Source organism: Myotis davidii, unplaced genomic scaffold (genome assembly GCF_000327345.1).
Source record: "Myotis davidii unplaced genomic scaffold, ASM32734v1 scaffold594, whole genome shotgun sequence".
NCBI classification, from domain to species: Eukaryota; Metazoa; Chordata; class Mammalia; order Chiroptera; family Vespertilionidae; genus Myotis; species Myotis davidii.
This window is the reverse complement of record NW_006285787.1, coordinates 649,749-658,737: the sequence shown is the minus strand read 5'-3', so window position 1 is coordinate 658,737 and position 8,989 is coordinate 649,749. Positions and strand designations below refer to the sequence as shown.

The 8,989-nt window shown below is 42.6% G+C and overlaps 1 protein-coding gene across 1 annotated transcript in view; it reads right to left on the bottom strand.

The window, feature by feature from the left end:
- Positions 1 to 2,405: 2,405 nt before the first annotated feature.
- PNP (purine nucleoside phosphorylase) overlaps positions 2,406 to 8,989 on the bottom strand; it is a 7,012-nt gene continuing 428 nt past the window's right edge. The window contains exons 2-6 of the mRNA XM_006756758.2: positions 7,061 to 7,230; positions 4,186 to 4,289; positions 3,816 to 3,991; positions 3,507 to 3,697; positions 2,406 to 3,081 (exon numbers count right to left, since the gene is read on the bottom strand). Coding sequence (XP_006756821.1) covers positions 2,864 to 3,081; positions 3,507 to 3,697; positions 3,816 to 3,991; positions 4,186 to 4,289; positions 7,061 to 7,230 — 859 coding nt within the window. The 3' untranslated portion in view covers positions 2,406 to 2,863. The remainder of the gene's footprint in view (positions 3,082 to 3,506; positions 3,698 to 3,815; positions 3,992 to 4,185; positions 4,290 to 7,060; positions 7,231 to 8,989) is intronic.

Sequence of the window (8,989 nt, the reverse complement as noted above, 5' to 3'; positions counted from 1 at the left end):
GTAAATTTTTAAAAAGAAGATACTCATGTAATTAGAATGTAAGTTAAAAGCATTTTTTAATTAAAATTCATGGGGGTAACTGAAGAAATGGGCCTGGACAATGTTGACTTGATGATAGCCCTGGGTGCCCAGGTCGGGAACTGGGAAATTCAGGAGCTCAGTCCCCACCCCTGGGTAAAAGGCATCTTGAGGGGATCCCCCATACCCACAGCCATGTGCCTCATTACAACTGGGGATCAAGCAGCAACCCAGGCATGTGCCCTGACAGGGAATCAAACCAGTGACCTCTCCTCTTGGTGCATGAGATGACACTCAACCAACTGAGCCACACCATCCAGGGTTCTCTTAGTCATTCTTAAGACTTAATTATATCACTTAGTATTAACTATTAATACTAATACTTAAGTACTAATTATAACATTTAATTCTAATTATTGGTTTTGCCTGTAATTGAACTTCACAGAAGTAGAATCTTACTGTATGCACTCTTTTGTGCCTGGCTTATTTTGTTCAATATTGTATGGTGCAATTCATCCATTTCATTCTGTGTGTAAGTAGTTTGTTCTTTAGTTGCTACATAGTATTCCATGTGGCTATGTTGTGAATATATTACAAGTTATGTGTCCATTTATGTTGATGGACATTTGGGCTATTTTGGGTGGATTTTGCTAATAAAATACAGCTACTTTGAAAAAAAAAAGAAAAGAATGAAATCTTATCACTTGTGACCTGGATGGACCTAGAGGGTATCAGGCTAAGTGAGATAAGTCAGAGTAAGATAAATTCCACTTCTATGTGGAATCTAAAGAACAAAATAAGTGAACAAATGAAACCGAAACAGCCTCATAGATACAAAGAACAAATTTATGGTTACCAGAAGGGAGGGGGGTTGGTGGACTGGGTGAACAAGGTGAAAGGATTAAGAAGTACAAATTGGCCCCAGCTGGTTTGGCTCAGTGGATAGAGCATTGGCCTGTGGACTAAATGGTCCTTGGTTCGATTCCGATCAAAGGCACATGCCCAGGTTGTGGGTTTAATCCCCAGTTAGGGGCATGCAGGAGGCAGCCGATCAATGATTCTTTCTCATCATTGATGTTTCTATCTCTCTCTCTCCCTCTCCCTTCCTCTCTAAAATCAATAAAAGTGTATTTTTTAAAAAAGAAGAAGTACAAATTAGTAGTTACAAAATAGTCACAAGAATATAAAGTGCAGCACAGGTAATATTGTCAATAATATTGTAATAACTATCTATGGTGCCAAGTACTTAAATTATCAAGGGGACCACTTCATAAATTCTATGGCTGTCTGGCCACTGTGGTATACACCAGAAACTAATACAAAATAGTACTGGATGTCAACTGTAATTGAAGAATAGAAAAGAATAGGCACTTAAGGAAAGGCCATTTTCGTATTCTTAATTTAACATTATGTGAAAGAGTTTTCATAAGCTTTCCATCCAAAATGCTTCTTCCATATTTTACTACTAATTGAAATGTCATCATTAGAGGCTCATCCAGCCCTATCCTTTCTCAAAAGGCAAATAGGCTGGGAATATAGTGTGGTTGTCAAACATGCCAGCCAGCTAACTGCAAGTTGATAAGCACAAACAGTGCAATGATCAAAAAAAGGGGCTGTCTGGCTGCTGCGTCACAGAGAGGTTCTGACTAAGCACAAATGAAGAGAAAGACTAGAGCCCAGAATGTGAGCAACAGGAGAAAAGAAAGTGCTCAAATAGAAGTTGAGTAAGCCGACTCAAGTTACCTGGGGTTGACAAAACCAATCAGCAGTCAAGTGGCTGGCCGGTTAGTAAAGGGGTATTTGCCACTGCACTGTCAGAATGGATTGAAGAAGAGTACAGTTGCTATTAATGAGGAAAGAAGTTAGAGTAGTGGAGAGAAGGAAATCAAGAGGAAATAGAACTAGGGCTTTACAAGGAACTGGCAACAATGGAACAGAGTGGAAATCAGTAGAATAATTCACATATTCATGAATATAAACAGGAAAACATTCAGAAGGCAAGGGACAGAGGCAAGACTGGCCTGGGGGAAGCGGCCTTTATAGACCATAAGTTAGCCCTTCCTTACCATCTTCTAACATCTTTCTCTATTTTCATCATCTTGCCTTTTCTTTAACCTTTCCTTAATTTACATACATCATCTCAGTCTTTAGCTGCTTGTCTGAGAAGCAGATAGTCTCACAAGACATGTGCTCTCACAGCCTTTTATGCCAGTCTTGGCCTGTGCCCCAGCCTTATCCCAAATTCCTTAATTTACATACATCATCTCAGTCTTTAGCTACTTGTCTGAGAAGCAGATAGTCTCACAAGACGTGCTCTCACAGCCTTTTATGCCAATCTTGGCCTGTGCCCCAGCCTTATCCCAAATAGCACAAAAAATAAAAATAAATTATTTCATCTTTCTCTTTATTCTCAAAATATGGTAGTATTAAGATCCAGGAGGTATTGAGCTGGTCCCTGTGTGGTCTCCAGTGCTTTATGGGAAGTAGAACTAAATCCCCAGGAATGTAAAAGCATTATCTCAGAAAGCTAGCAGCAACTATTACTGTGTCCAAGTCAAGCCCGAGTCAAATTCTGGGAACGTTCATGGATGTGTAGTAGGGTTTGGCTTGGGCTCCAGCTCTTGAAAATAATGGAAGTGAAAACAGTTATGAGAAGACAGTTGAGCAAAAGAGCACTAGGCACCAGAAGGGTCTGGCGGGAGAAGTCGGGAGAGTGAAGGATAGGGGTCTTCCTCTCCTTTCTGCCACTATCTAACTCCAGAGGCATGTCACCTCAGCAAGGGTCCAAAGTAGGTAGCAGCTACATGGGTCCCATAACGTGGAGGGCCAGGCCACCCGGGGTTGGTTAACTGGCATGGTCAGGCAGTGGAATGCTGGCCATAAGAATGGAGACAAACTGTTCCAGTTTCTGCGAAGCCTGTTTCCCAGTATTTAGTACTTCCTCGTGGTTGGCTTTCTCCAGGCTTTCATAATCCATGATGACTTTGTTAGTGATGAGGGAGAAGCCGAAGACTCGAAGTCCACAGTGCCTTGCAACTACAACTTCTGGTACTGTGCTCATGCCTGATGGAGAGAAAGGAAAGCCACGTGTCAGGATCCTTAAATGGCTCTTTTCCTCACCGTTTAACCTAATCTATAACTGTCTGTGTCATTTTGAAGTCAGTTCAAATGATGCAGCTCCATCTTCCAGCCAGGAGTACAGAGGGTGACTATGACATTTATTAGAATAATCTTTACAGTTATCAAATCAAGTACAGGTCATTAGCATTATAGCTGTTTCAGCCCTTGATGCTGAGTGGGGAGGTTTGATGCTATAACACATCAAACTTCACCACTGTAATACCTTTCTAGAAATCACTTTCTAGAAATTCAATCTTTCTCAAGTCAGATCTTCTCTCAATCCACTATCAGGTCTATAATCTTTTACTCCTTCCCTTCTCTACCAGATCCCTCCCTCTTCAAGCCTCTAGCCAAGTATCTCTTCTCACCAACAGCATCAGCACCCAGCTTCTGCAGCATACGAGATTCTGCCACAGTCTCAAAGCTGGGGCCTGTCACCATAATGTAGGTGCCTTCCTGTAGGTCTCTCTGCTCTCCCATTTGTTTCCAGGTACTGTGAGCCTTCTGCCTCATCTCCCGGTCATAGGCATCAGACATGGCAGGAAAACGAACTCCAAACCTAGGGCACAGGTTGGATTATCTCAGATTAACGGAATACAATGAGGTCTCTCCTCATTTTCAGGCAAGTCCTTGCACCACCACTCCCCCATCTATAAACAAAGGAGCAAAATAATTACCTTTCTTCATTGGGCCCTATGAGAGGGTTCTCACCGCAGAGACCTGGTAGGTTAATGTGATCACGGATCAACATGATATCTCCAACCTCAAACTTGGGGTTGAGCCCTCCAGCTGCATTGGTGACCACTAGGGTGTCCACACCCAGAAGATGGAAAACTCTCACTGGGAATGTCACCTTAGAAGCAAAAGATAAAAGATCAGAAAGTGTTCTTTAAAATTTCACCAATCCACTATTCAGATATGCATGCTATACATCATGAAAGGAGGGAACCAAAAATCTGCCTAGCTCAGGTAGTTAGGCAATAAAGTGGGATAGAGAGCTCTCTATCTTTCTTCTAGATCCAACCCGGACTGATGTCCCCAGTTTACCTTCCAGACTGGGTAGCCTTCATACATGTGGAACCTGCCCTGCATCATCACACAGGCTCTGCCATTCAGGACCCCAAACACCAGTCGACCAGCATGACCTGGCACTGAATACAAAGAAAGAAAGGGAAATGAATGGGATGGTGTTTTCATACAATATTGAGCACCTGCTCAACATGTGAGGATATAATTAAGCAAAGATGTTATTACGTTCACTTTCAGAAATTTAGGTCTGGTGGAGATAGAAATTAATCATAAACTTACAAATAAATACATAGGTACATTCAAAGATTAGAACTATGGGGGTAAGGATGTTCAATGTGAATATATATAAAAGGAGGGGGGGAAAGTTTTTTTTTAAAAGAAATTTCCAAAGAATGAGAAAACCATCTGGTAAAAGAACAAAAGTGAGCAAAAAATAGAATTGGGTAATAATGAATGCAATAATTATAGACCGCTTTTCCAAAATTCTCCAAGTATGTATTCCTATTTATTACCCGAACTAAACTATATGCATCTTCACTCCTGAAAGGAAGCTCATAGTATATTCTGCTTCCTAAAGAGGCTACTAAATAAGGGCAAGGAGCTGAGTTTGGACCCACACAACGTCTTCTCCATTGGGATTCCCAAACTGTCCTGTGGGAGCACATGCCCATGATGGGGCGTGGGAATGCAAAAATAACTCCCACACAGATGTAATAACCATCATTACCATTTTCTTTATCTGACATTTCTCCTCTAATGAACATGGCCAACTTATCTTTTAAAAAATAGATGGTCTGGGAGAGGAACCAAAACTAAGGGGAAGAGTTGAGAGATATTCAGAAATAGAGATGTTTCTTTTTTTTTTTAACTACCAGTAATAGAACATAGGTGAGAGTTAGGAAAACTCAAGTGGAATATAAATAATAAGTTGATAAAGCTTGAAAAATGAATCCCCTTATTACTTAGTACAGTGCCCTTCTCACTGCAGATGGATGTGGTAGGTGGAGCCAATGTCACTGCTGTCTCCCTTACAAAATTTTGCTCTCCCTCTCTTTTTAGTATTTCCTTCTCCAACCCCCATTCCCACCTTCCTGCTCTGGTCTCCCAGTCTTGCTCCAAAGGGTTTGAAAAATCTGTTTCGTCATCTGGGCAAGATGGCCAGTGACTGAGCATTGACCCAGAACCAAGAGGTCACTGGTTTGATTCCTGATGGATGTTTCTTTCCCATGGATATTTCTATCTTTCTATCCCTCTCCCTTCTCCTCTCTCTAAAATGACTAAAAACGTTCTTTTTATCTGTTAAAAATCATAACTCCAACCAAAGGACTTGTATGCATACATATACGCATAACCAATGGACATAAGACACTGGGGGATAGGGGAGGCTAGGGGACTGTCAAGGGCGGGGGGGAAATGGACACATATGTAATACCCTTTGTAATACTTTAAGCAATAAAATAAAATAAAAATCATAACTCTCCAGGGAAAAGATGAAGGTAGAAATCCAAATAAGTATTACATTAACCAATGGAAGTTAATTATCTGAAAAATTAATAAGTAAACCAATAAGCTACCCTTGTACCTTACTTGAAACTTGCCTCTATTTCACTTGGCCCTTTTGTAAGCCTTAGCTGTAGAGCTTTCCAGCTGCTATTAGGATGCTGGGTGTGTTATCCTCAGGTCCCTCTGTGCATAGGGGACATCTGCCCTTTTCCCCCTCAAAAGGGCCAGTGTGTTAGGTTCTGTGAATTCATGGATTATCTGTATATTTATTTTAAGAAAATGGTAGTCTGTGTGTTCATTTGTTGTTGTGCTCTAGCCTGTGCCTTATCCTAGGACTGAAGCTAGAGCTGGGGAGATTAGAAATGGCAGAAGGACACAGGACAGAGGAGGCCTGACTTTGTCATGGGTGGTTACAGGCAAGGCTTTCTCCATTTACTGTAAGCTGCAGAGTAATAGGTATGATGTAGGTGTGTGAGTATGCATGTGGTGACTACAGTGTGTATGGGGGAGGTGTTGTAGAGCTTTAAAGGAGTGCTGAGTCATTAAAGCATAGGAAATGTGTCATCATCTAGTACTACTGACACACATGCCCTATTATGACCATCCTTCTAGGGGAATTTCATTCTAAAGTCATTCTGACTCATGGTGGTTTATTTTCTACTCTTACAAGTTGTCTTTAGTCCCATGCTAGAGGGAGAGGTGGGGAACTTTTTTCTGCCCAGGGCCACTGGGATATTTAGAACATCATTGGAGGCCATACAAAATTATCAACTTAAACAATGAGCCTGCTGCCCTAGCTGGTTTGGCTCAATGGATAGACCGTCGGCCTACGGACTGAGGGGTCCCGGGTTCAATTCCAGTCAGGGGCACATACCTGGGTTGCGGGCTCGATCCCCAGTGGGGGGCGTGCAGGAGGCAGCCAATCAATGATTCTCTCTCATCATTGATGTTTCTCTGCCCCCCCTCTCCTTTCCTCTCTAAAATCAATAAAATATATTTTAAAAAAATGAGCCTGCTATATTTGGTCAAACATTTAAGTAACTCACCCCTAATGCCTTGGCAGGGCCAGACCAAATGATTTCATGGGCTTTAAACAGCCCACAGGCCTGGCGTTCCCCACCCCTGCTTATAAAGGTCTGGGCATAGAAGTATTGCTCTCCCATCAGAATCCCATCAATGTCGAATCTGAGGGAAGGTGGGGGTGGGTGGGAAGAGATCAACCAAAGAACTTATATGCATAACACATGGACACAGAGTGGGGGTGCAAGGGCAGGGTAAGGGTCAATGGGAGAAAAAAGGTGACATATGTAATACTTTCAACAATAAAGATTTTTTTTTTAAAGAATCCCATCAATATCCCTCAGTCCCATCCCTCTCTCCTTGCCAGTACCTGTACTTTGGGGAAAGTTTGGTATCTCGCTGTAGTCAAAGATCTGGGTCTGAGTTAATTTATCAGTCAGACCTCCTAAGCCAGAACCACAAATCACTGCCACTTGAGGTCGGTGTTTGGTGTGGGACAGAAGCCATTCTGCGGTATGTTGATAATCTTCATATGTGAATCTAGAACAAAAGAAGAAAAATCAAGGTGAGTTTTGCTCCCATACCAAGGGCATCGGAGACTAATGACCTTTACTACAGAAAGGCTGGCAGGTAGACCGAGGTGGCAGGGGACAGAGAAGATAGCCAAAGAGCTGCTCAGATTGGAGGCTCCTCTCTCTCAGGAAAGGCAACACTAAGCTCGCCCACCTGCCCACTCCTCTTTCTGAATCAGACCCACTGAAAGTGTGATATGAAATTCATTCGAAAGCCTGACAAAAGTTAATGTTTCCACTACCAGCCCCACCTTAAGTTTTGCTATCACTTTCAGGTTTAATATCTCTCTTTAAGACAAATATTTAAAGAAGGGACCAGAGTCCACACACGTATAGTTGAAATAATCAAATCAAGGAGGGTAAAGAGATCCTCCTATCTTACAGGCTCAGTTTAAAAATTAATTAATTTTGCTAATAAGCTCCAAATACCTATGACTCATAAATCATGCTTCTGATCCACAGCTCTTGAACCTTTCTCCCACTTTCCCCCCTGCTGTGTTCTCCTCCCAGTCCCCTCCCATTCTGCTTTCTCTTCACCAAGGTCCTTTGCCCTTCAGAGACCTAAGGACATACACTTACCCAGAACACATACATTCCTCCCCCGCCCCCGACCCAAATCAACCTAGAATTTTTTCTCGCAGGTCCAGTTCAATGCTCACACCCATCTGGAAAGACCAAAGATTGAAGAGGAAAAAAAACTCAAACTGAGGTGCAATAGAGCTGAATACAACTAAGGAAGCCTCTAGAGCAGTGGTTCTCAACCTCCCTAATGCCGAGACCCTTTAACACAGTTCCTCCTGTTGTGGTGACCCCCAACCATAAAATTATTTTCGTTGCTACTTCATAACTGTAATTTTGCTGTTATGAATCGTAATGTAAATATCTGATATGCAGGATGTACTTTCATTGTTACAAATTGAACATAATTAAAGCATAGTGATTAATCACAAAAACAACATGTAATTATATATGTTTTCCAATGGTCTTAGGCGACCCCTGTGAAAGGGTCGTCCGACCTCCAAAGGGGTCAGGACCCACAGGTGGAGAACCCCTGCTCTAGAGGAAATCTTATCCTTCAAAAGAAGAGCCTTTGAAACAAGATGGCTCTACAATACACCAGGAATGTAGCTGGGTAAGGGATAGGGGTGAGGGCAATGGAGCTGGGGCACGGGATGATGGAGAAGAGAAGCAATAAAATGGTTAAAAGTTCATCAAATAGCATCCTCAATTGGTGCAAAGGAAATGAAAAAAGCGAGCCCTAGACACCTAGCGTACCTAGCCACGGATTATAGGACTTCCTCATTGGCCATCAGTCCCCCAAGAACACCCTGGAGCCTGGGGCACGCAAAAGCCTGTGATCGCTAATGCTGGGAAGAACTTGGACTTAGATTTCCAGGACCAACGCAAAGAGAAGGGTTTTCAGAGGTGTGAGGTGGGGGTAGTGGGCAGGGCCTGTTGCTCAATTCGCTAAATAAAGATTTCCTGTTCTCCATGGAGACTCCATCCCCAACTTAATTGAACCTCCAATTTGGAGGGAAAGGCTGTGTTGGTGAGGGACGTGAGCGGTATCTCCTCTGAAGGAGGAACTCTAGATATGGGCACAAAAACTACCTTACAGCTGTACCTAGACTCTAGAATGGGAATCTGTGAAGAGCACATGGGGATGAGGGCATGCCTCCCTCTACACTTACACCCCAAACGTGTGTGCGTGTGCGCGCGAACACAGA